Genomic DNA, 27269 nt, shown 5'->3' on the forward strand with positions numbered 1-27269 from the left:
ACCCTCAAACAAGTTCACGGAAATGTCGCTACCGCAAAGCAGAGAGGCAGTCACCCCTCCCCTCCCCGCCAGCCTTACAAAAAGTCTGCTCAGGGCTCTGTGCGCTTCTCATTTCAGTCCCATCGACCCCCTGCATCTGGTGTGAACAACATGAAAATTTAACATTTTGCTTTTAGCCACTCCAGAGAACGGCTCACATCTCACAAAGGTGGGCCAAGGAGGAAATGGAGTTTGGGAATTGCATTTCCCTCTATGCCCTTCACTGACCTAAGGGACAACAACAACGAAAAGCCCCTGGAACCCCCAGCCACCATGACTTCCGGTGTGAGAGCGTCCCCACCCACACCTCTCCACAGAGGAGCTTTGCTGGGCAAGGCTGACCGGTGACTGAGCCATTATTGTGGGACTTTGGTGTACTGGAGTCACAGTGCGCCAAAGAAGCAAGCGTCTACATCGTGAAGAACATTGCATGCAATTTAGAAACAGCAAAACTATGCTTGTAAGTAACTGTTCAACGAAGGACAACTTTTTCTCCCAAACCACAAAAAAACATACTAAATTAATGCTAAAACTAAACGCAGTAAGTTCTCCTAAAATCAGAACAAGAAATCAGCCATTTATATCCAGCATAATGGTATTAGAACCGCTTAAAGGCCCCCATACACTATGTAGATTTTTCACTTCCCTTATGGGGAAAATTAAAAGTTTTGTAATCCAAATGATCTTGAATAGACACCCTTCGTTGCATGTGACTGCGGCCATTGGAGGACGACTCCATTGCAATCTTAGTGGTTGTCAATTTGTTAAAGTTCCATGTCTAGGGGAACCTCTCTCCAGGCTATCTCCTCTTTACCACAGGAAGTTAGGTAGGATAAACACCACGAATGCCATTTCTTTGGAGGAGTTGAGAGATGTGGACATCTTTGCCCTTGGTTGGGAGAAGGAGGAGTTTGACCCTGCAGCTCCTGAACGTGGGCCAGGTGGTACAAAAGCCAACTGTGCACAGAAGTTCATGTCGGAAATCTTTAACTTAACTGCAGGACCACAAGACAATACATCTATTTCCAGCCTGAATGGAAAATCGGTGAAGACTTTTTTTTTTTTTAATTTTATTTCAGACAAGTTTTTCTCTGCTCTCTCCGTTTTTTTTTTTTTTTTTTTTTTTTTTTTTTTGATCAGCAGACATTATCTCTGGAGTTAGTTAACTACGTGGGGCCACGCCCATCAGGAATCTCACCCAGCTTCACCCCATTCAGTTTTATTGCTCACTGGACATTTTGGTGGTAAGAAAACAAAGTAGAAATCCCACTTTGATCATGAACATCAATTCTCTCATTTTAAATTTCCGGGATTAATAGGACATTTGCCTGCATGGTCCGGAAGAAGCAAAAAAGATGAAATGGATACCACCAATGACATCATCTGGGAAGTCTGCTAGGACTGTGTGGCAGTACTAAGTGGTTCTCTAGCATTAGTGAACAATTTTCTACCCAAATCAAACATCCGGGTTTCTAGAATTCCTTCTCATCTAACTTGTTCGTTAAAGTCTTTCACTGGTGGCTGGACAGCATGGCACTTTATGGCTCCTGTGTACTGTGTTAGTGGGGCAAAGGCTACAAACCATCCCAACCACTGCTGTGTCTATAAAAACCATTCCTAAATCCCCAGCAAGTGACTGTTGATATTGTACCTCGAGTAGTTGGCCATGAAAGTGCTGAGTTTTGACTCAGGAGACCTTGCTTTGAATTTTTTTTCCCTTTTATGTGGTGTGGCTTAGGTTGCCCATGTTTAAAACGGGGAAAACCACGCTGGCTTGCCAAAAAAAAAAAGGATGTTGACATTAGCATCTTCAAAAAGGCTTAGATACTGAAAAGTGCAGGGTTAGCGTGGTGGTGCATACGGTTAATCCCAGCACTCAGGAGGCAGAGCAGGTGGATCTCTGTGAACATGTTTCAGGGCAGCAAGAGCCATAGTCAGACCCTGTCTGAAAAGAAAAGAAAAGAAAAGAAAAGAAAAGAAAAGAAAAGAAAAGAAAAGAAAAGAAAAGAAAAAGAAAAAGGAAAAAGAAAAGGAAAAGGAAAAGGAAAAGGAAAAAGAATGAAGGAAAGAGAAAATGGGAGACGGGTCAGCTAGAGTGGCTCAGTGGTTAAGAGCACTTGTTCTTGTGGGACTCAGATTTGGTTCCTAGCACCTACATAACAGCTCACAGCCATCTGTAACACCAGTTTCAGGGGATCCTGCGCCATCTTCTGGCCTCCATAGGCAGTGCACACACATGGTGTATATACACACGCATGCAGGCAAAACCCATGTCCATATAAAATAAAAACAAGTAAGTCTTTAAAGAGAAGAGTGTAGAAGTTATTTATAGTTGCTGAATCCTACGTAGAGAACAATGTATCTGCTTTTCATCCCTGAATTCAAGGACACAGCAAAATAAATGGATATTTTAAGTATCCCTTGAGCAGATGGTGGCATTTATACAGATAACCCCTTACTTCAGATCAAGATGAGCATGTGTAATGTAAATGGATGTTTTAGAGGCTATTTGATTTGGTTTTTTAAGCATTGCTATTCCCATGCCCAATGATAGCTGATTTCTAAGCAAATCCTTTGCTACCTCAAAGAGGGAAAGCTTCCTGGTTTGCAGCCCACTGGGACTTTCTGCTTCACAGGATACCAGCTCTTAAATACACACTAGACCTGGATAGTTTGGGGAATCTTGATAGATGGTGTGTGTTTGCACATCTAGCTTAGACTTCACCTGGCCGGGACAGAAGGACAGATATGCTATTTTCTGAGATAGGAATGTTGAAATTTGGTGTGGAGTTTTGAATTAGCTTTTATTTACTGGGATGCCACTTCCTGTCTGCGAGCAGGACTCAGGCACAGTTGAAGGCTAGAATCACTTGGTGGTACATGGGATCAATCCCAGCACTTGTATGGACTCTAGGTTCCACCCCTAAGATGCGACTGTAATGCTGATAGAAGACTGAATGTGTAGTTGGAATAGGGAGCCACCAATGTGCACCAGCCTGATTTCCAAGAAGAATGAGTTCCCCAGGCTGCAGGGATAGCTTATTGGTTATGAACATGTATTGTTCTGGCACAGGACCCAAATTCAGTTCTCATTTCCAGGACCCACATGGGAAGATGAGAGAGGAGGCTCAGAACCACCTCTACATCTGGCTTCTGGGAAGTCTGAAATTCATTTCTGGACTCTAGGAGTACTGCCCACACATGGCACATACACACAAACACAGACATATATGTATAGGGAGAGAAAGGAGAAGAAAGAGGGGCATCAGGAGTCTGAAGAATGCAGTCCAGGAAATGTAGCAACTGGAGCAATGAAGACACCCCTCAGAGATTCTCTTCCCCTCTGAACTCTGAGCATTTGCATCACTTCTGGGTCTCATAGACCCAGAACCAGGAGCTGAGAGCTTGTTTACAGACTATCCCCAAGGCTCGTTTTATAGAAACGGTACCTTATTTGTTCCTTCTATAACCGTCATGCGCTGAGTGATGCTCTCAATTCTGTTTCCTAAGTTGCTGCTGGGATCCAGGATAAAGGATTCTTCATTCTCAATGCAGAAGTCATACCTACAAAAGAGAGAGGTTATTGCAAGGCTGCACAGAATAGCCAGTGATGGCAAGTGAGGTGGAACAGACAGGAAACGTGCTCTGAGAGAAGACCACAGACTTTACGAGAGTCTTCTTCACCTAAGACCACCCCCCCTCCTCCCTAGCAACTATACATCTCAACTGTATCTACCCAGCAGGGAGATACTCAAACCGTGAGCTGCCGCATGCCTTTCCTGATCTAAATACTAAAGAAAATACTTAAGTTAGGACACCTGATGCCTGGATTTCAGTTAGTTCTCAGTGGATGGAAGTAACATTCAAGTGTGTGTGTGTGTGTGTGTGTGTGTGTGTGTGTCCTTGCATACCTGTGAACGGGGCTGGGTATGTGTGTGTATATTACATTAATGAATAGAAACCTTGAGAAAATAATGGTATTTCACGGTTTACAGGGTGGCTTTAAGTCAAAATATTTAGTTAGACTCCCGCCTCCCACTCAGGGCTAAGGGAGTGCCCATGGAAACAAACATCTTGGAATAGTTTATTGTATTTAATTAATTTCTTTCCAAGTTTGGCGCTATCACAGCAAGCCCTAACTTCTTAGGCTTCAAGTGTTTAATTATCAAAGGAGAGTGCTAACGGTGTTGACCTCTTTTAATCTTGAAAATAACATTTATTTATTTTTAGTCTGTGTGTATGTGCGTTTCGCATGCACGTGTCTTTGCAAACCATGTGTGCATGTGCCTATGCCCGTAGAGGCCAGAAGATGGCATCAGATCCCGTGGAACTAGAGTTACAGGTGGTTGTGGGTGTTGGGAATTGAACTTGGCTCTTCTGCAAGAGCAGCCAGTGCTCTTACCGATGAGTCATCTCTCCCCGTTCCCCCTCTCCCGTTTTGAGCATTTTGCTGTCTTGTACTCCTGGCAGCTGGTCTAGAACCTTTGCTGAACAGAAAGCCCGCTGCTTGAAACCTGAACACGATTCAGGCAGAATCTGGAGATTCTCAAACAAGGAGGAATTTTAAACCCCAGTTTCTAAGTAGCCCAGAACAGTGAGGAGTTACAGGAAATAAAAGTGGGAGGGGAAAGCAGAAAAGAGAGAGGGATAGAGAGGATAGGAGACCCTTCAGGAGCCTTGGGCTGGGAAGTAACTCCAGAAGGTTAAAGGGCCCAGTCTGCTGGGTTCAGGTCTCCTCCTTCCATTGTATGACCCAGAATAGTCTCCTGTGCTATACTCGTCAGATGTGGCTATGCTATCTATCCACCCAGGTTTGTGTATGTGTGGTGTGTGTGTATGTGTGTGGTGTGTGCATACCTGTGTATATACATAGTGTGTGTTGTATATGTTTATGTGTATGTGTGGTATGTATATATGTGTGGTATGTGTGTGGTGTGTGTGTATCTGTGCATGGGCATGGGTATGTGTGTGTGTGTGGTATGTGTGTGTGGTGTATGGTATGTGTGTGATGTGTGGTATGTGTGTGGTGTGTGTGTGTGTGTGTGTGTGTGTGTGTGTGTGGTGCATGGTATGTGTGTGATGTGTGTATGGTATATGTGTGATGTGTGTATGGTATGTGTGTATGTGTGGTGTGTGTATATGTGGTGCATGTGTGTGTATGTATGTGATGTGTGTATGGTATGTGGGTATATGTGGTGTGTGTGTGGCATATGTGTATGTGGTGTGTGTGTGTGTGTGTGTGTGTGGTATGTTCTTCAGGATAGAACCCTGGGCTCAAGTTACATGAGTGAGCCATGCCCCTGCCCACCAATGCCCAGTTCTCATAGTTAGATGTAGTGCTTCAATGGGGATCCCTAAAGAACAGCCACATCCTCTAAATCACACGCTACTTTTATAACTAGACAGTTTCGACAATTGAAATTCGTACCTGGGCCATACGCTAGATCTCTCCAAATACCTAAGTTCAATTCCCACCACCACCACCTAAAACACTTATAGGTAAATGAAAAGTTTTAAGACAAAAATACAAAACCAACCAACCAACCAACAAAGGCCATCCTTCCTTAGGCAACCAAGACCATCCTTCCTTAGGTTGCTTATGAGATTTCTGCTGTGTTTTGCAATCACCAGGCAACATTTTTGCCCTTGTTGGTTAATATAAAGAAACAGAGGCAAGAGGAAAGTCAGACATTTTTCTTTTCTACTAGGAACCTTTTAATACTAGAGTTCCAGGATGAGCATATAAATGTCACTCCCCTGGGCTTCCACGGCCAGTGTTCTGAGTTGTAGGACACAGCATCAGTATCATAAACTGCTAGGGACTGCTTGCTGCATCCTCCAGGAGCACACGCCATCTGTGTGTGCCCTCAGGGCTGTGGCTTCAGCCACCCAAGTTCTCTTCTGACTGGACAAGAAGGCTTCAGATGCCTTCTTGTGTCCCTTGAAGCATTGAGAAGGAGAAGGGGAGCCTTTGTCAAAGATCTTAAAACTTCTCACACCCCATCTTCAGGAAATGCAAAACAAAAAACCAAACCAAACCAAACCAAACCCAAAACATGTTGGAGCAAAGCCAGGGAAATGCAGTCAGTCGGCTCAGCTCACTTGAGGCCACCGGTCTCTGAGCCCCTTTGCCCCCTGCCATTCTTGTCTGTGAGGACCAAGTTACCAAGGCTCAAGCCCTATGTGGAAACCACAGACTCCACTTGCTGGCCAGGTCCTCCGAATGAAAAGGACAGGTCCTGTGGCTCTTTTCTAATTTAGGGGCTATTATTTTTTTTCCCTCTTTGTCACTGAACCATAAAAATAGAATGTCATTGAGGGCCTGCCTCCATTCCACCACTTGAAAAGAGGCCGGGGAGGGGGTGGGGAGGAGGGGCACTTGCCTAAGTCTTAAGAATACATCAAGCTCTTGAGGAAGTAGAGTGTGCCATGTTTGAAGATACAAAGATAACCACGGTGCTGGGAACAGTCTTGAGGGAGGCGGAAGGCGAACAACAAGAGGAAGGCAGAGCTTGCCCCTGGTTTCCCACAGGAAGCCCACGGCAGCTCCTGCCGGAGTGAGATAAGAAAGCTCCCATGCACTATTCTGAACAAGGCCAGTGTTATCAGCTCGGCTCTGTCCTCTGAGTACTCTGAGCCCCCCCCCCCACGAGCCCCAGGACTCCCCCCTCTATTTGCATACAGCATGTCAAGCACAATGAGATGGAGGTATTTATAACCAACCAAAGGAAAAAAATCATTCTGGGGGCAAGTGTGGGTCCGTGCCATCTCTGTCCGCTGCTCTGGGGTTGAACTGTTTCATTAGGATAAGAGACCAGTATAAATAAATTAAAAGTTAGCCGATTAGGTACCGACATATGGAGCTGAGCCCTACATACAACATGCCAGTCTGCCTAACTCCAACTCAGAATGCTCAAAGGTCCCAGTTCTAACGTTCTTCTTCTGACACACAGCGGGGACTGCTGACCTCTCGGTGCAGATGACAGAGACCTCTCTTTTAGATTCGTTTTGGGGGGGGGGGAGGTTGCTCTGTTCCCTGTTTCCCCCTGGCTCTTTTATAACTCCAAACAGGAGGCAGGTTGGGCCCCCCCAATAGCAATGCAAGTCAAAGCTCCCATCCAGACAGCGCCTCTGCAGCCAGAATCTGCTTTTCTTTCAGGCACATTTCCAAATATCACATTTAACCCTTCCATGTTATGACACCCACAGACGTTTGTCACATACCAAGAAATCACTGTGCTTGGGGGGGGGGTCGGGAGGGGGCTCCTTCTAAAAAGTTAAGATAATTTACTCATTACTGTTGTGTGTTTGAGTTTGCATGGGTGCACAGACAGCAGAGCACATATGAAGGTCAGGGCAACACTGCCCAGTCTGCCAGTCTGTCCTTTCCCTCATGTGGGTTCTGGGGTTGAACTCATGGGGTTGGGCCTACGTGGCAAGCCCCCTTACCCGCTGAGTCATTCTGTCAGCTCCTCAATGCTGCTTTGTGTATATCAAGAATGCCTTCACAGTCCTATATTAATACCATTTCAGCACTGGGGAGTTTTGTGGGTTTTTTAAGCCCCCTTTTTTTTCTTCAGGTTTTGGTAAACATTGCTCATCTTAGTGTGTGCAATTTCCTTTTAAATACTGCTCTCTGAGTGGACAGATTCTATGGTTCCTGAAGGCAAGTTTATTCCCTGTGGACTCTAACACGCACAAGCAAGATGTACACTGTGCACTCCGGAGCACCCCTGCTCTTTCTTTTGTGCTGGGTGGGAACAACATTGATTTTCAGGTTTCCTCTGTGCCTCCTGTCTGCTCCTCGCATCTAAAACTTGCATCTGTTCTTTAGCTATTGGTGACGCAGCCTTCTCTTCCGAGACGATGTGGCACGGGCTCAGAACTGAGTGAATCTGCACACGTGCATCTCTTTTAACACAACTTCAGTACTTAAAGAACTGAGCTGAGTACTCCAACACCTACTGAATGCTTACATTAAGCCTAAATCATTGCCCAAGTGTATTAAATGTATATTTAAAACTTAATCAAGGAAGAAAAAAAAAACCCAAGACTCTAGAAAGCTCTATAATGCCCCCCAAACCAAATATTCTCCCTGTTTCTTTGATTCTATTCTGGCTAGTGAACTCTGAGGATGGTCACGGACAGTGCTGATGTGTTTAATGAGAGTTCATTGCTCCTATGAACCAAGATGAGGTCGTAGAGAACACGGAATCATTGCAAGGTAGGACACAAAAAGGGATGCGACTGCAGAGAACACGGAATCATTTCAAGGTAGGACACAAAAAGGGATGAGACTGCAGAGAACACGGAATCATTTCAAGGTAGGACACAAAAAGGGATGAGACTGCAGAGAACACGGAATCATTTCAAGGTAGGACACAAAAAGGGTAGCTAAATCGATACAAACCAAAACAGAAACCAGAAAGGAGAAGAAAAGCCTCCGTCCTGCGGGAGGGCCTGATGTAAACATCTCACTGCTACTGTGGGTGTTATGTCAAAACACTGGTGATAGCGCATCAGGAACAACAGATTGACCAACTCTGCCAACACTCTTCCCTCCTCTCACGTCCTCTTAAATAAAACAAGCCGGGGAGAGGATGCTGGCAGGAGAGGTGTGGGGTTGGGAGGCGTGTTTAGACAAAATGGTTCCTGCTCCCTTAGCTCAGGAAGAGAGCCTGGCCCTTCAGGGTGGTCACGGGGTCAGGCCAAGGGGACTCCGGTGGGCTGACCTTATTGAGAGACCTTGTGACGCCCTGGAGGCCATACTGAAAATTACTTCTTGTCTCAGTGGGGTGGGGGTGGAGTGGGGTGGTAGCAAAGAGAGTTTTGGAGACTGTAGGTAAGCTTTGGGTCAACTCCTTGGACAATGGTGGAGGGGATCCAGAGTCCTGGGCCACCCTTGTTTAGATAAGACCATTTTTTCCATGAGTGGCTTGGCTTGCCAGGCTTCCTGCTCTGGAGGTCCATTTACACTCAGGCCTATCTTCCAGCCTCTCCCTCCCTTCTTCATGATAGCCTCTGTGCTTGGCTTATAGCATGAGCTCGGACAGCTCCCATCCCCCGCCTTTCCAGGATCTCTCAGAGTCAGGGCTAGGATCAGGACTCTTTAGCCCTACACCTGGGTGGACCGGGAGCCAAAAGTGTTACACCCAGATAATAACCTCAATAAAAACATTGATTTTCTTCATTCATTTTTCTTCTTAGTGAAGGACTATTTGGTCTGCTGAGGAAGGATGACTTTTATAAAGAGATCTTTAAGGAAATGTTAGGAGTGGCTACCAATAATATCCTTTAACACACTCAGGAAGGACATGCAAGAGGGTGCTCCAATCACTCAGTGAAGAGCATGTCAGATTATCACTGGGTTTGGTGCCTGCAGAAAGGAAGACAGTTTACTTGCTACACGGTAGGGCATGGGGTCATGGTTTAGCACAGGGGTGGCAGAGCTGGGAGGATGGGGTGGTAGGGGGTGGCTTTTGGGCAGCAGATGTCTTTGAGAATCTGAGTATAGGAATGATAGTCACAGAAAAATTGTCAAGGCCTTTCTGACCCTTTTGCTTTCTTGAATGATTTCAAGCTTTTTTGTCTTAGGTTCACAGATGACAAAAATCACAATATATTCTGCTCCTGTCATTGGACAACACAGAGAGATGGCCAAATGACCAGCCCTGAGGCCTTCACTGTGGCAGAAACATGACTGAGGAATACCGTGCTGTGCCCAGAGAGCCTGAGGGAAGTGTTGTTTCTCAGATCTTAGCCTGGTTTGAATCCCCCTGGAGCTCTTACTATCGCAAACATTTATTGCTGCTGCCTTGTTCCCGAGTACTGCATCCAAACCACCTCTGACTCTATGGCAATGGATGTTCACTGAGTGATTGGAGCACCCTCTTGCATGTCCTTCCTGAGTGTGTTAAAGGATATTATTGGTAGCCACTCCTAACATTTCCTTAAAGATCTCTTTATAAAAGTCATCCTTCCTCAGCAGACCAAATAGTCCTTCAATAAGAAGAAAGATGAATGAAGAAAAATCAATGTTTTTATTGAGGTTATTGTCTGGGTGTAACACTTTTGGCCTCCCGGTCCACCCAGGTGTAGGGCTAAAGAATCCTTGCAAACAACAACGGACCAACCCCATGCTACCATGACTTTATTATAGGTATTAAAAAGCAAACAGGAAGGGTTTGAGCAATTTAAAGATGGTCCCTTTGCTATCAGGAATTATCACATGGCAACTGAATGGGTGGCTTAGCATTGTGCCTGGCACAGAGAAGCAGACTGGAAATGTTACTTGTCATCTGGTGCACTGAGAGCTACGTAGGAGCTGGGAGATTGTCTTACTAATCAGTGTGACCTCACTGGCTAGAGAGCCCACCTGGGCTCAGCTCGCTGCCAAGTGTGGAGACTGAGCCCGGCAGAATGGCCAATCCGAATGTGGCCTTACACTTATCAGGCGCCAAACTGCCATAGGTCACTGACCTCAAATGTGCTGAGAAGACAGGCACTAGTGACCATCAGATGACCTCACACCACCTCTTAAACCAATCACTGTGCCACACCATTGGTGTCTGTCCACTCACAGTGACAAATATAAGTGACGACAGATCTGATGGGGACCTGGATAAAGTCAGCTTGGCTGTTTCACTGCCTGACAAAGTGATGTTCCTGGTCAGTCTCAAGGCAGACAGGGATGCTGACGTGTGAAAGAGGCATCTTCTGGCCTAATGAAAAACGGAAGCCGGACCAGTGGTGGTCTTCTCCATCTCCCACAGGTGGGCAGAAGTCCTGGCTCACAGTTACCAGCACTACTTTAATTTAAATTACCTTCCTTTTTTTTTCCTTGCACATCCCTTTCCCATGTATTTTGAAAGAAACACATGGTTTGCTTTGTTCTGCTATTGAAGGATGGCTTTGTCCATCAAAGAGACAGGTCAAATTTATGGGAAAAAAATACCAGAATACAATGGAGAATGTGCCAGCAAACCACCAAGAGCTGTAAGCTACCAGAGGTTACACAGGGCAGGCATCTGAACCTTTTATGGCTGAAGAAGGACTGGATACAGTAGACACAGGTGGCTGTAACTCCACTGGCCTCCCAAGTAACTGAGGCTGTATGATATTTCTGGTCTTATATTTTGGGAAAAGTTTTCAGAGACCTATTCAAAGACACTGGCATTCTTCTTGAGAGAACATTTGTCAACCAGCATGGATGGTCTCAAGAGATGGCTCACGGTCAGTCCACATAGGGTCCTCTTTGGGGACTGTGGTTTTCGGCAGTGGAGACACCCTGTAGTTGCCTAAAGGGTACCCTAGAAGATCTAGGCACCTTCCATCACAGAAGCTCAGCACATGCACCATGGCAGGCACAGGACTAAGTGTGTGATATGCATCTTCCCCCTTCCCCACCCCCACCTCCCCATGTCAGTGCTGACTCCATTGCACAAATGAGGAAGGCCAGTCTCCAAGAGGTCTAGAACCCACAGCTGGGAGATGACAGCGGGTGGTAGAGCCCGGTCTTGAGCTTACATTCTTATGCTGTAGGCCATATTTCATCCTAACACCTTGCACAACTGGCTCTTGTGATATCACGACATGGGCTTCTTAAAATAAACCAGCTTTTGACCAGACTTACTCATGTGAAGGCCTAAGTGGTCACCATTTTAATTTTAGGGGGGAGGGAGGGAGAGGGAGGAGAAAGCACAAGCGCACATGAGCACAATGCTGGAAACGAACATGTGAACTGCTTTCAACTGCCTGATCCCAATGCACTGGATGCTGCTCATGGCAGCTTTCTCCGGCACATCCGCCAGGACTGTTTCCTAAAAAGGTCCTTGAACCCCAGGCCTGCCTTGAGTTGGAAACTGGCAGTGATAAAATCTCTGCCCCCCCCCCCAGAAATGCTGTGATAACTAAATAGTGCACGCCTATGACATACAGGAGCTTGCCACTTCTGCTAAGCAAGTGCTTAATTACTATAAAGAACATTAAAATGGAATTCTAAAACCAAATGTTTCCTAGCAGCTTTGATGGACGATTTAGTTCAAAATCATCTCTACCCACATTGTAGTTCTGTTTGGCCAAGAACTTTTCCACCCTTCCAAGGGCAGATTATAAAGAAGGCAGTGGCAGGTGATCATTTGGCATTGTCCAGGGATGGGGCTGGGACCATCAATGGCCTCAGATAGAGGCCCTTTCAATTTCACACCCTTGGTGTTTGGTCACAGAAGGCCTTTTCAGGGACCCAGTGCCTCTGACACATGCTAGGTATGAGCACTAGTAGGGAGCCTGTGAAAAGCCATCTGTACGAATGAAGAACTTCTGGTCAACCGACAGTAGAACTTCCCAGGCACTGGCCAGGGGAGCAAGGGGGAGTGATTGACAGCTCTACCCCCAAACTTGCAGCTTGTAGTAAGGCTCGCCTTTCCTATGGTGCCTTTCATTTTTTCCTGGAGCCGAAGCTGATGAGCCAGACATGTTGATTTTGAGGCGTGCCCTCTCTAACTAGACCCCTGTCACCCCTGCTCCATCCCTGTCCTTTTCCATCTGATATTACAAAGCCTGCTCATTGTGCTCAGGGCCCAGCTCTTACCTTTCACATGGCCCCTCTTCTAAACTGCAGAACTGGCCATCAGCCACCCACCAGTGGCTGACCCATTTTGGTCAGCCTCATGATAAACACTGGCCGTGGAGACCCGATGCAGTCCTGGGGTGCAGCTAGTAATGAAGTGGAAACAGGGACATGGCCTAGAGGGCGGGGGCTGAGTGCTTGCTGAGTTCTAACCCAGAACATTCGTGAGCAAATGGGGCTCTTCTGCCAGAAATTAACACCGCTCACCTCCCACCGTACAGTGAGAAAGCCACAGAGGGTCATGATCTCAAGGACAAAGCATACAATGAGTGGGCTCACTAGCTCTTTGTCTCCCTGCCTACCCTGCTTCCAGCTTCATCTCATTCAGACCCACCACACTGCCTCATGCTCCTGCCAAAGGCCTGCTCCCACCTGCAGAGCTAAGTTCCAAACAACTTGCCAGTGTTCCCCTGTTCTACCATCCTCAGCCCACAGCACCAACCTGTTTAGCCCTTTCCTTTTAGTCTCTAATCTGAGAAACCAACCCCGAGCTTAAGGCTCATTCTGGCAGAACAAGAGAAACTACAGCTCCCATAGTCAGTGGCCATGTGGACTAGAGAAAAACTTATACAAGGAGATAAGCAGAGGTTTTGATGCCAGAGGGACACACCCATCAAACCGCCAAGGGTAGACCATTGTCTTGAAGGACCAGCTACAGGGACTATGTAGAGGTGAGGACCAAGGGTGGGTGTTGCATTGTGGGTACCTCTTGGGCTACAGTCTACTTTCTTTCCATCTTCCCCATTCACTAGGTTCTGTTTTGTGCCAACGGGGCCCTGAGCTATATGAAAACTGGCCACTAAAGTGCATATTTCAACAAACAACTCTACCAGGCCAACGGTTAGAGATCTAAAAGATTCTCAGCCAAGCACAGAGAGTCCAGCCTGTTTACTCACTAGATGAGGATCTCCGGTCAGAGCATCACTCTCTACATCCACAATAAAAATGTTCACCCCACATTTAAACATTACTCCATGTGACCAAAGATAACCCAAAAGCCTCTACCTATCTCCTCGAGGCATTTTCTTAAACTGTGTGCCACTACCTTTTGCTACCATGAATTCTGGGTAACACCACCAAACCCTGCTGAGAAGACCCTAATAAAGCCAGTGCAAACTGCCCAGGACGCAGTGTTCTGGCTTAATTTAAAACACAAAATGAAATGTTTGATAGCAATTGTAAGAGACAGTTAATTCATTAGAAACAATTACTTGTTGGGTTCCCTGCAGTAGGATGAAGAGTGGGCAAAGAGAGAGATTTTATAAAGCACGGGCAAGTGGAGAGGGGGCATTGGTCTGGAAGATGAAGCAGCGCTTCTGTTCTCAGGACTGTGTATGAAATATTAATAAGGGCCGTTGTCTGGACATTCGTGTTGGGCAGTATGTGGGGGGTGCTTCCTCGTCTCACAATTATCTACGAGAACGCAAAAAGTGTCTCATTAGTCAGTGACCATTCACTCTCTTGGCTACTGATAAAAGTCTCTTGTATCAGATGGCCGGTTTTACTTGGCTGAGTTTGCTCTCAAATGTCCAGCTCAAGAGGCCTGGTCAAGTGGTCTTCTTAAATCCTCATTTGGACCCCAGGTTTTGCTTATGGCCAATTAAAATTCCCTACAGAATGTCTTATTGGAGCCCTCGGACTTAGACACACTCTGCAAAGACTGATGTCAGAGCCTTGGGTGGAAAGTCTCAGAGTATTGAAGGACAGTGCAGTAGATATTAAAACAGGAGGAAAGTGGTCATATTTACACAGACACAGCCTTCTTAGATGACCACTTCCTTCAGACATCTGGCCCACTGAAAACTCTCCTTCTCAAGGAAGAGAGCAGAATGAATACAGGGCCTAAAATGGCGGCAGCGTAAAAAAACGAATTCACGTTCTTGCCAGCCGTTGATTCAATTGGGTCCTTGAGGACATTTCTAATTAACTGCCAGCCACAATTGTCTTGTTTGTATCCTGTTCATTCTGCACACCCCGCTGGTGCCCAAACTACAATTCTCTGGAATGAGCTATCCCTGACACATCCCTAATGATTCTGGCCGGCTTTTCTTGCAGATTTGCAAGTATAAACAATAGAGGAATGCAATTAGGATGACCTTTCTCCGAGCCCATCTTTCCCTGATTTTGTAGGCCACCCTTCCTCTCGCAGGAGCAAGGGGCGAATGACACTTAGTCCTGAATTGGTGAACTTTCTCTAGCTGTGTACCCTGAGCCCCTTTATTGGGTGTTTCAGCGATGGGATGTCAAAGAGTCATTGAGTGGCAGGGAATAATGTTACCTATTTGTCTTCTAACAGATGTAACTAGGTTAGACTCCATAAGTGACCTACTTAAGAGCTTTAGAAACAGTGGTTTTTGGGGTCCATCATGGGTCTGTTGAGTTTTTCTTAGACCACTGACCAGCTTAGCCAAGAAAGTTATAAAGACGATTTAGCCTTCTACAAATTGAGACTTCGGTGTTGTCTTTTCCATCCTAATGGGACTCATGGGAAAAAGGCCAAATAAGGCATGGTAAATTTTAGAGATGGCCAGATAGAGGTGTTACATCTCTGCTGGGCCATGATCACCAGAGATGGTCCAGGCTTGCACCAGTGGGTATGTGGGATGATGCTGGTGGTGGAGGGATGGTTACACATTCATTCATTCTCTGTCTCTGTCTCTGTCTCTGTCTCTCTCTCTCTCTCTCTCTCTCTCACACACACACACACAAGTGTACTTGAGCGTCACCAGCCCCGCCTTCTTGTTCCCCCTCTTACTTGGTGATTACCTGTGTTAGGAATCACAGGCAGAGTATTACCTACATAAGCACCCTGCTTTCATCCATTAAAATGTTCTGTTCGCTTGTCATTAATATCCAGTTAATTGGTCAAGTTAATTCATAATTTATAGGCAGCTGAGGAGCCACTGTCCATGAACATCAGCTGGCATGTTATTCCCGGTTTTTAGTTTAGTTAGTTAGTTAGTTAGTTAGTTAGTTAGTTTGTTTTTGGAAGGCGAGCATGTGACTTAAGGTGATTTTCTCATTGAGCTCTTCCGTCCCTGGGAATGAGAGGAAAGGAGACACCAACCATTGCCATTTACAGAGAGCATGTTGCTCAGGTTAACCAACTAGTCAGGGTTCCACAGAGGTCAGGGCCAGTGCCAGGATTAGAACCCATTTCCTTGATTGCTAGGTCTCTAGTGCCACAACAGCTTGTAATAGATCATCTGCGGGTACACACCCATGCGCAATAAGTAACCACCAAGAAAGTTTGATCCTACACAGTCAAAACAAGTGGCAACTGATAATTAACACGGCCAGTAGCTACGGCATATTTGTGTGATGAGATGGCTGACGTCATACATTTGGGCTGGCCACTGATGATGTGCAAAATCCATGTATAGGATACAGGTAATATTAATGTGATTCCTAAAACATTTCAGTGGCCATCACTGTTTTGGTTTTGGCTTTTGTTTTATTTTGTTTTGGTTTTGTTTTTGTTTTTGACAGGATCTTACTGTATAGGCCTGGCTGGGCTGGAATTTACTATATAGACTAGGCTAGCTTCAAACTCACAGTGATCTACCTGCCTCTGCCTCCCAAGTGCTGGTGTGCACCACTCTGGCCAGCACAGTAGGTCCTTAAAAGTAACCATTTTGCAAAGAAATCCATGCTGTCTAACATTTTCTCCATTATAGAGACTAAAAGTCTGCTTTGTGACTGTATCTGTTATAAAATTGATGTCATTTATTATTCTGAATTTAAACCTGTGACCACGGTTGCTTTCTTACTGCTCTGATCGAATACTGACCAAAAGCAACCTGGGGCCAGGAGTAGGGTTTATTTGGCTTTCAAGTTATGATCCATCACCCAGGGAAGCCAAGGGCAGGGACAGTAGCAGAGACCAGGGAGGAAGGCTGCTACTAGCTTGCTTCCTCTGGCTTGCCCTGCTGCCTTTCTTATAGAACCAGGCCCACTGGCCTAGAGATGGCACTGCCCACAGAGGGAATGGGTCCTCCCGTGTCATTCAGCAGTGTAGAAAATGCCCCACATTCATGCCCCCAAGCCAACCTGATAGGGGTGACTGCCCAGCTGAGCATCCCCCTTTCCTACATGTGCTTAGGTTTGTAACAAGTTGCCAAAAGCTATGGCAGATGATGAGAGAGAATTAGAGTGACTTGGGCCTGTAGTCAAGACCCAGCCACACGTTAAAAACAAGCTTGAGTTCTTAAAAAGTGAAAAAAACACACAAAAACCATGTTGCTCTGGCTACTAATGGGGGAGATGACGTTAGGTAGCAGAAAGTATTGGGGGAGGAGATGAACGGGAGCTCAGACACCCATTACTCAGTCACCCGAAGGTCTCACAGGCATTGAAACACAGGAGTCAAAGCAGCCTCTGAACAGGGCTGACAACTGTGAGCACAGGTAGATACTGCCCAAAGCCCTCTCGCATCCTCTTGGGAACTCCATATCTCAGAGAGGGACTCCTTGTTGCCAGCCCTGTGCTGTCGCTTGTCGCTCTAGAGAACAGCCTCTTCACCCTGCACAGTCTTCTTTAACCCTTCCTTCGCCTGTGAGTGTATTAACATTGCAGCAAAGCTCACCAGGGGCTTGCCATTAAGAGTCATACCCATGGCTGCAGAGAAGGCTCAGTGATTAAGAGCACTGGACCTGGGCTCGATTCCCAGTACCCACATAACGGCTCACAAGCGCCTGTTACGTCCAGTTCCAGGGGCATCTGACGCCCTCTTCTGGCCTCCACAAGTATTGCATGCACATGGTATATATAAAGACAAGTAAGTAGATAAACATTCATATACATAAAAAAGTTTTTTTTTTTTTTATCTTTAAAAATAAGTAAGAGTATCATTTGGCCCAGGAGGCTTGCTCCTATTTTATTCTTTAAAATCAAGGGACAAGTGAATTCAATTGGGTATGGGCTATGGGCAAGGGAGCTGGTTCACCAGCTTGCCCCGTCCCGCCCAAGCCTTATCCTCCTTACAGGGCTGGGCAGAGCTACTTCCTGCCGGGGTGGGAAAGGATGAGCAGCATGGTCAGTGCCTGGGGAGTCGCATCATGCTTCCCGCCCACCTCTCTGCCCTTCCTTTTACTTTTATTTTAGTCTTCTTAGTTCCTTAATTTTTTTTCTTCCTCTGACTTGCTTGTATCCGCTCAGACTTACTAGATTTCTATTTTTATAGCAAAGCGAACTTGCATTTGGCTTCCCATCATCCAATACTTTTCAGAAATGGTCAGTATCATTTCCCATGTTGTGAAATTCGTTCTGATGTAGGCGAAAACATTTCCCTCCATGTTCCTCAGAATGGACTTAGTATGGGTCTCCGAGAAATGTGGTCCTCCAAATGCTAGTAAAAGCCCACTCTCAGATTTCTCTGTCACCGTGGGCTCTCCCCAGACATGTTACCTCTGCCTGTGAAGTGTGTTTAATCATCTTTATTTACATTAACAGATGATGTGTAGAGGGTATCCAACATGTAACACTCCTGCGGAAGCTGCCTAGGGTGATGCTAAGCTCCCACAAAAGAGGGTCAGCATATAACTAGATGTCTCTATTGATGGTTAAGAATCAAGACAAATAGTCCTCAAACCCCTCTTCACTCAGGGCTGACAATTTAATTCTACTACAGTCACCAGAAATTCTCTCCTTCTCTGAACACCTTACCATCCAAAAGTCGGATAGGGAAATGGGCGACCTTCCGTTATTTCCTCTTGATCATTAGTTATAGAAACTTACATAATACCCTCACTTTATTCTTAGTGTTGTTCTTAAAATTGATGCCTATAGCCAATAAACCACAAATGTAATGTGGTGCTGTGATAATTCCACACTCGTACACATTGTATCATGTTTAAACATAGCTGTCTCTTCAAACATTTCTCATCTATTTGTGACACTAATGCTGAGTATCCTTTCATCAGTCTTCTTGCATTATAGAACATGTAGCTGTTATTTATAGCTATGCTACTGTGTAATAGGCCACCAGGGCATCTTAGAAATGCTTTATAAGAATGAATTACAGGGGAGACAAAAACCACAGTATTACTCAGTTGAAACAAAGTTCATTTGTATAAACTATTTTACCAAATTTTTTTATTTGTTTGTTTTGTTTTTTGAAACAGGGTTTCTCTCTATAGCCCTGGCTGTCCTGGAACTCACTTCGTAGACCAGGCTGGCCTCGAACTCAGAAATCTGCCTGCCTCTTACTCCCCAGTGCTGGGATTAAAGGCGTGCGCCATATTTTAACTAAGAAATTTTAGGTCCATTGGAGTTCTGAAGTTTTAAAATATTTGTCAGATTCTAGGAAATGCTGAAATTTGAGTGGTCTGAATCTCTCTTTTTTAATTAACTTGTCTGTATTAAGTGGCTGGTCATGGAAATACAATTAATAATGTTGGGACACCAAAATAAACTAGGCCTTGAGCTGTAGATATTGACTTAGAGTCTCAGATTTAAGCACTAATAATTATTCTGCACATATATAACTATTACTGCACATATATAACTATATGTGTAATCATTCTGAAATGTTAGGCATTTTTATAATTGGAGATCATGCATAGATACTCCCATGCAAATATGTAACTCAAAAATAAGCATAGCAGACACTTCCTGATTCAAGGAAGGAATCAAGGACAGTAGGCACTATCTACCTCGCATGTCTATCTTGTCAATTGTTAAAGTTAAAAATAAATAGTAAGATGACTTTAAAAGAATAATTCAAATAGTCAACAAAGATTTAAGGCAGTACTTCTGAGTGTTGCAATGTTTTTTTTTTTTTTTTTTTTTCTCAAAGGAGTAAGACATCTTTCCAGGACTTCCTGAACATTCTTCACAGAATGGGAGAAAGATCACACACCACAGAGATCAAAAAGAGAGGCGTTACATACGGCATCCACCTGGGCCCCCTTGTTTCATTTCACGAGCCTCATTCAACCCCAAACTCATAATACAGTGTCCTGACTTCAGAACTGAATTTTTTTCTAACATAGTTACTCTTAAAATTCAGTTAAGAGCAACATTGAAGCTTTAGGTTTGATAATGTTAAAACAGAAATTTAAATACATGCATAAAAGGCTATGCTAGTTCATAAAAATGTAACTCTAAACTTGGATCCTGACTGACTAGTTTTTCACCAGTTCACTACAAACGCCTATATTTGAGGCCGATCCACCAAGCGTGGATGCTTAACTAAAACTAGCCAAACAATACAAAATCACAGCCGTCCACTCTCTTGTATTCTCCATGAAATGTTCACAAGTCCTAAATATTTTGCAACTTCTATTTCTATTCTTAGAAAATGACTCTCAAATGAAAAATCAGACTTATGTGGAAATAGCTGCTTCTCATGAATTCCACCTCTCACCAGTAACTTTCCACTATCATTATACCATGTCCTAAACAAGGGATTAGGGCAGCGATGGAGAATCTCAATTACGGGAAGATCCTGGAAAACCAAATAGCCATCACAGAATTATCCCAGGCTTGCTTTTTATCAAGCTAGTTTGGGAGTTTGTTTGCTTTAGTTTAATAGCAATCGTCCCCAGCATCCTCCAGGGAGAGCTAAAAGCAACACGGAGACGAGATGAGTATGGTAACCCTCGGGTACTTTCAGTGTTTCAGTCTCCCGGTTGTACTTGGCCATTCTATTCCTGTCCTTCCAATTCCCTCCCATGAATTATCACAGGTATCATCTCTCTAGACTAAACAACCGGAGACAAAACAAACAAGGATCAGTCGTGGGCAGGATGCAAGGAGAATGCCGGGCACTTGACAGAGGGTAGGGTTGCATTCGTTGTACAAGCTTATACCAAGCATTTGCTAAACGATTGCAGTTGGCTGATCTAGAGCCTAAGGAAGAGACAGCTGGGCACATGGGCCAACACAACGAGGATGGTGCGTGATGACAGCTATCGCCTATACTGTGGAGGGAGAAGTGAGCTGGAATGAGGCAGACCAGAGGGTTCACAGGGAAGGTAACGTTAGGAGCTGAGCCTGGGGGTCTGATAAAAAAAACCAACTTCTTAGGAGACAGACAATAGGTGGAAGCAAAATCCAGACAGATGGAAAAGCACGGGCTGAGCCCAAAATAGGAAACGGTAGCCATGTGTTACGAAGAACTTGGATTCCAGCCAAGGATGCGAAAACGAAGAGTAGAAAGACCAGGGTGACTGACGGAGGAGAAGAGCTCTTGGCAGGGCTACTCAACTGGGAAAGGGTGCACGAAAATTCTGAGTCACATAACAGCTCCTCGGTCCTGGGAAACCGTGGTTCTGTCCCATGTTCCTGTGATCTCATGAGCCAAGGGTAGGGTGTCTGTCTCCAGTGAGAAGGAATACCTACTGTCTGCAGGCTCGAACACAGGGAAAGCCTTTGTCCCAAACCCAATATACATCTGGTAAATTCCAGCCATTAAAGAATCTAGTTGGTCTTTGAAAAATCACTCAAGACATTAACTGTCCCTACCTTTCTTTGGAGTGATTGTGGTGACAGGGGTGCCAGAGCCACGTGATTGTTGGCCGAGGGATGCCATACACGGTGCAAGTGAGGACTTGTCTGCTGCCCAGCGGGTAGAGAGGTGGGCTTGGAAGCGAGGACACGGACTTTTCGTAGATCTGAGGTTTCACTAGAGAGGAAGAGAAGCAGAGTGAGATCAAGGGCAGAGCCGGGGGCTTCCTCCGGGAGCTCTCTGGAGAGACCAGTCACACTGGCTTTGGATGCCACGGGTAGGGGAGCAAAAACTGGTCATATTACGTAGGAAAATGCCTATTTGATTCCACAGTATGAATATTGGTGAGACATAAAAGCCACCTTGCATACAAAAGATAAGAAAACATGAATAGTTGAGCCGTGGTGGCACACGCCTTTAATCCCAGCATTCGGGAGGCAGAGGCAGGCAGATCTCTGATTTCAAGGACAGCCCTGGTCACAGCCAGGGCTACACACACACCCCCCACAAAGAAATTGTGAAGTGGTTATGACAGGGACAGGGTGTGGGGTTTCTTTCCTTTGTTTTTCTGTGGTGCTAGGGATAAAACCAGTGCTTCCTACTTAGGAGGCAAGCACTCTACTACTGAACTTCATCCCAACCATTAGAAGCGGTTTAAGAATATAAAAATTTATGTGGGGCTAAAGAGATGGCTTAGCAGTTAAGAGCACTGGCTGCTCTTGCAAGAGGATCTGGGTTTGATTCTCAGGCTGGCTCACAGCCATCTGTCAGTTCCAGGGGAGTTGATATCCTTTTCTGACCTGCTCAGACACTAGGCATGCATGTGGCACACATATGTACATACACCACACAGGCAAAACACTCATATAATAAAATAAAATAAACTCAAGAATCAATTTAAAAAAAGTTTGTTTTCTTTGATCGTTTATACTGACTTTCGAACCAGAAAATGATCATTAACTTTGCCCTGGGGCTCAGATCTCACAGGAACGTTAAACTTACCGTTTACAATGAGAGTGGCAGTGAGGTTTTTAAATAGCCTTGACTGCTTTATGCCCAGCAAGATCGTGTAGTCCCCTGCATCCTCGGTTGTCACATCTTTGATAATTAACGAGTAGCCATGTACCAAATAGCGAGCAGACTTCAACGTTGCAGGCGAGCCATCTTTTAACCTGTGGTTAACAGCATGGTGTGTTAGTCCCTTCAGTAGCTGGGGGATGTCACTTTGACTGGCATGTGCCCTTTCTGTTTACAACCTCAAGTTTATTAGTTTTGAGTCTTTGGATATCAGCACTGTTGTTTTTTTTTTTTTTTTTTAAAAACAAAAACTTTGGGCACTAAGTATTGGGTAAAGGCAGGCGAGGGCTTTAGACTGGGTAACATTTCATCTTTATTCACAAAGAGGATGAACTAAGCTAAATGAAGAAAAGAAAATGGTGGCTTATTGTCCCCTTAGGGGTGTTGGTGGCCATCGGGTCTTAAGAACTAACTCAGAGGTTCCAGTCTGGTGGACTTAGTCCACCGAGCTGTTTGTTAAGTGTTTTCCTTAAACCTCCATGAGAAGAACAAGAACTCAGCTGGACGTGGTGGCGCACGCCTTTACTCCCAGCACTGGGGAGGCAGAGGAGGCAGACAGATCTCTGAGTTCAAGATCAGCCTGGTCTACAGAGTGAGTTCCAGGACAGCCAGGGCTGTCTCAAAACCCTGTCTCGAAAAACAAAAACAAAACAAAACAAAACAAAACAAAAAGAAGTTCAAGTATGAGAACCCTTGTAAGTCGGATCCACTAAATCTGATAAAAATAAAAATAGAGGCTCCTATTGTGGGCTCATGTGGAGTTCTTATTAATTACACAAATGGTTACACCAATTGTCCATAGAGAAACAATCAAAGGCACCAAGCAACAGGAATTTAAAAATGTTTTGAATGTAAAATCAATGCCTTGATGTTCTCTGTTTAGTCGAGTCAGGTGGTTTGGCTCTGCCCTATCTGCAGGCTTCTAGAAGTTCTTAGGAGCCCTTTGAACTCAGATAGTCTATGAATTCATTTTATATTTTATTATTTTTTTAATGTTTATTTCTATTTTATTTATTTGTTTGTTTACTTGTCTTTATTTATTGGAGTTTTTCAATGCAAAGTTTCTCTGTGTAGCCTTGGCTGTCCTAGAACTCACTCTGTAGGCCAGGCTGACCTCAAAGTCAGAAATCCACCTGCCTGTACCTCTCCAGTGCTGGGATTAAAGGCATGCCCCACCACTGCCTAGCTGTTTTATATATACATAAATATACATATTTATTTGTATCTGTATCTGTATATATATGTATATATGTATACATATACATATATGCTGAAGAGGGCATTGGGTGCCTTGAAGCCTAGTTACAGTTTGTTGCAAGCTCAATATGGGTGCTGGGAAATGAATTCAGGCCCCCTGCAAGAATAGCCCGAGCTCCTAATGGCTGAGCCATCTCTCCAGCCCCTGATTTAAATGTGCATTTCTTTCAATAGGCCCTTTCATTTGTAGGGAGTACACCCTGCTGTAGAAAGAGGCAGAAATGGTTCTTAGGCCTGTAGGTCTGGGGACACACTCTCTGGACCTCACTTCCAAGGCAGTCAAAATAGCTATGCAGTATTTTAATGACTACAAATATCATTTTAGTATTGTTCAATTATGTCCTATCAACAAGACAGCATTTCAAAAGTGGATTATGTTATTCTCTTTGTTCCTGGCTAGGTAGTCACTAAGGAAATCGTCATGAATAGACGAAGGTTCTGTTCAGACAGGAAAGAGTGAGGGTGCTTTTTCTGGTCATAAAATTGTTACAAACTGTTCTATTAAATTTAATACTTTTTCATTTCTTAAATTATATTTTGTATGTGTTTCAAGACAACTATGAAGTCCAAATAACTTCTTAGATACTATGAAACAAAAATATCCATTAATTTCCCACTACAGTGCAATGAAGGTGTAGTATAGAGTTGCAATTTGTTCTTTAATTCCATAGTATTTGAGTTTGCTGCAAACAAACCCTGCAGGGCTGGGGCCACAAACTCCAGGGAGGATTTTCCAGAATGGTGGCGCTTCTGTGTCGTACGGCTTATTTTCCTATTCAACTGTGAGTGGCTAAACCTTTTGTTTAAAATGGAGTGATTTAAGTCAAAGATAATGGCATTAAAAAGTAATTTAACAAAATGACTGCAGATTCTAAACAGATTGCATTGTTTCACAGTGGTATTATACTGGTTTGACTTTTTAAAGAAAAAAAAAACTGTGTAAAGCATTTCTGAATATGCAAACTGCAAGCCAAAGAAAACCATAATTAATTCAAGTAGGTCCACTTGTCCACACCTACAAATGAACAAGTCCTGCCGCTATTAACATTTGTTGGAATTTTAAAACAAAGCTGGAACTTTCAACAAAGCCTCACAGAAAGGAATTATTTTTGGCCTCCTCGTTACAAGGGCCCACTTCTTTGGGGTTAATAGAGCATGCTACACATTCAAGATGCCTCTGAGTGGCTGCCCAACACATCTCACTCAGAGAGCGTTGACATCACAGGATGGTTTCGAGAAGCAGGAATTTAGTATGTGTGAGCACGCAAGCCTCTCAGCTCTTGCTTTACCTACCCCTGGGCACTGCTTCCTTGTCCATCCATCTCTCCCCAAGAGCCACCACCCAGAAACCAACATGGTGTGTACAATTTCTCTTAGTGTCTCTTTCAGGAGTGTCAGTCACTCAACTCCATCATCTTCCCGCTTATGAAAAGTGTCTTAAGTGACACTGAAATGATTGCAGTCCTACCATACGATTTCTGGGGAGGGGAAAGCCTTCACTTTCATGGACAGCCGATAGGACCGTCTTCCTGCCGTGGTTTCCTGCACCGGCTGCTTCCGATGCTTCACACTGATGAATCCTTTTTCTTTGAGAGAAGAAATGACAGCGTGTAAGGGAGGCATTCATTTCTGTGAACGTGAGTTTACCCCCTCATTAAGAGGTGATGCATGCGACCAACCAGTGAGAACGGATGGAGCCTGTCATCGAATCCAAGTGTGCATCAATAGATGATGCTTTCAGGCCAGCAAGCCCTAGAGACAGAAAGCGGTCACCTGCTAACCGGGAGCATCAAACTAAATCTGTCACAACAACAACAAGGGACAGACAGTATTTCTAAATCTACCCGGCTGGTATAAGGAAGATGGAGAAAGGCTCTGGGCTATAAAGCCAAGCTGTGAGAACTCGAAGAACAGACAGCTCCTGCCTTTCACTTGTCCTTACAGAATTTACAACTTAGCATTAAGCAACCGTTTGGGGATCCCGTGATCATTAAACTGGGGGTGGGGGGTTAGAGGAGCATTAATTCTGAGTAATTTATCATATTTTTCTACATCAACTTCATGGGTGCAGCCTACCACAAGCCTGAAGCAGGCTGAGCCAGACCTTGACTTTGTTGTCCCTAAGGAGATTACGTAGGGTGGAGCCTGCCTCCCTGGATCACTCTATAGTTCAGCCACAGCCACTGCTGCTACCTGCTGGGAGTCAGCCTATCTATGCTGGAGACTACACACGGTCACCTGCAGCTGGGCTCCAAGGATGATTGGCGGGAAAGGGCTTCCCCTCTCCTTTATAAAGCACGTCCGCCATTAAAAGTTTGAACCTTGAGCAGACTAGTTGACTTGGTTCCATTATTTCTCTACCCGCTTAGATTCCCTCTTCTCTTCCAGTTCCAAGATGCCTTCCAGGCTCAAATCCGGACATGAGAGCCGCAGGCCGGCCCCAACACATGGGAGAGTCAGGGAAATCCCCCCACCCCCAGATAAAGTGATAAAGAATGTGGCCAACACAGTCTGCTGTTTACGTGGGGACAGTAAGTGAGGAGTCCATGGTCCTCTTACCAGCTACGCTACTAGCTGACGCAAACTTCTAAAATCAAAGCTCCCCAAGTCAAAAGGAGTATTTTTTAAAGCTAGCACGTATCTTTCATACAATGTATCTTGATCAGATTCATCTCCCTTGCTCCTCGGGTATCCTTGAAAGTCTGCCCCCATGTCCTACCCACCCTCCCTAATTTCACGTCCTCTTTTTTTAGTTAATAACCCATTAACTTCAATTAGTGTTGTCCATTGTCTTCTGGGTATGGGACCACCTACTGGAGCATGACTGACCTACCGGGGCCCACGCCATTGAAAACTGACAATCCTTCTCCCCCTCAGAGCCATCAGCTGTCCATGGCTCCTCAGTTAGCGGGATGGGCTTGTGATTCCCTTTCCTTTCCATACAGGAATGCTGACTGGCTCTGATCTTGCACAGGCAGTCCCGGCTGCCATGAATTCATGAGTGCAGTAACACTGTAAACATCCAGAAGACACGGTTTTGCTCTGGCCCTCCCCATTCTCAGGCTCTTACAGTCTTTCCACCCACCCTTCCCAGAAGCATTCAGTGTAACGAGTACCCGATGTGCTTCATTTGCCTTTCGGGGTGCAAGAGAAAGCAGTGTTCATTTGTAGTTGCATAACTCTTAGCCACATGGACTTCCCCCGCCCCCACCCCCCCGACTCTTTCTGCCTGCAGGGCTCGGGAAGTGGATGGAGTGCTTAGGCCAGCAGCAGGTCACTTCTGCAGCTTACCATACACATGCACGGAGGTGTTGAAAGACTGGAACGACGACCCACTCTTCACGCGACAGGTGTAGAGCCCCTTGTCTCGGCTCTCCACATTGTTGATCTTAAGAACACTGTGGAACACATTGTTGTGGGAATGGCTCCGGTCGATCCGCTGCCTTATAGATGCTCTCTTAGTTGCCTATGCAGAGAACACACAGCGAGTGTAGAAGTCAGCATTGCTCTTGCTGAAAGTTACAGTGGTTTAGCATTCCCCAAATCAGGATTCTTTTAAAGATTTACTTATTTATTTTATGTATATGAGTACACACTGTAGCTGTCTTCAGACACACCAGAAGAGGGCATCAGATCCCATTACAGATGGTTGTGAGCCACCATGTGGGTGCTGGGAATTGAACTCAAGACCTCTGAAAGAGCAGAGGTCTTAACTGCTGAGCCATCTCTCCAGCCCCTCAAATCAGTATTTTGACAGCTTTCTCTTTCCTTCCTTCCTTCCTTCCTTCCTTCCTTCCTTCCTTCCTTCCTTCCTTCCTT

General features: G+C 45.0%; 1 protein-coding gene across 1 annotated transcript in view; it reads right to left on the reverse strand.

Annotated features, from left to right (window-relative positions):
* Positions 1-27269, reverse strand: part of Flt1 (fms related tyrosine kinase 1) — a 163535-nt gene that overhangs the window by 88045 nt on the left and 48221 nt on the right. Inside the window, exons 7-11 of the mRNA XM_021162004.2 lie at positions 26742-26916; positions 24919-25036; positions 22119-22288; positions 21134-21293; positions 3489-3603 (exon numbers count right to left, since the gene is read on the reverse strand). Coding sequence (XP_021017663.1) covers positions 3489-3603; positions 21134-21293; positions 22119-22288; positions 24919-25036; positions 26742-26916 — 738 coding nt within the window. The remainder of the gene's footprint in view (positions 1-3488; positions 3604-21133; positions 21294-22118; positions 22289-24918; positions 25037-26741; positions 26917-27269) is intronic.

The sequence above is a fragment of the Mus caroli genome, chromosome 5 (assembly GCF_900094665.2).
Source record: "Mus caroli chromosome 5, CAROLI_EIJ_v1.1, whole genome shotgun sequence".
Classification (NCBI taxonomy): Eukaryota; Metazoa; Chordata; class Mammalia; order Rodentia; family Muridae; genus Mus; species Mus caroli.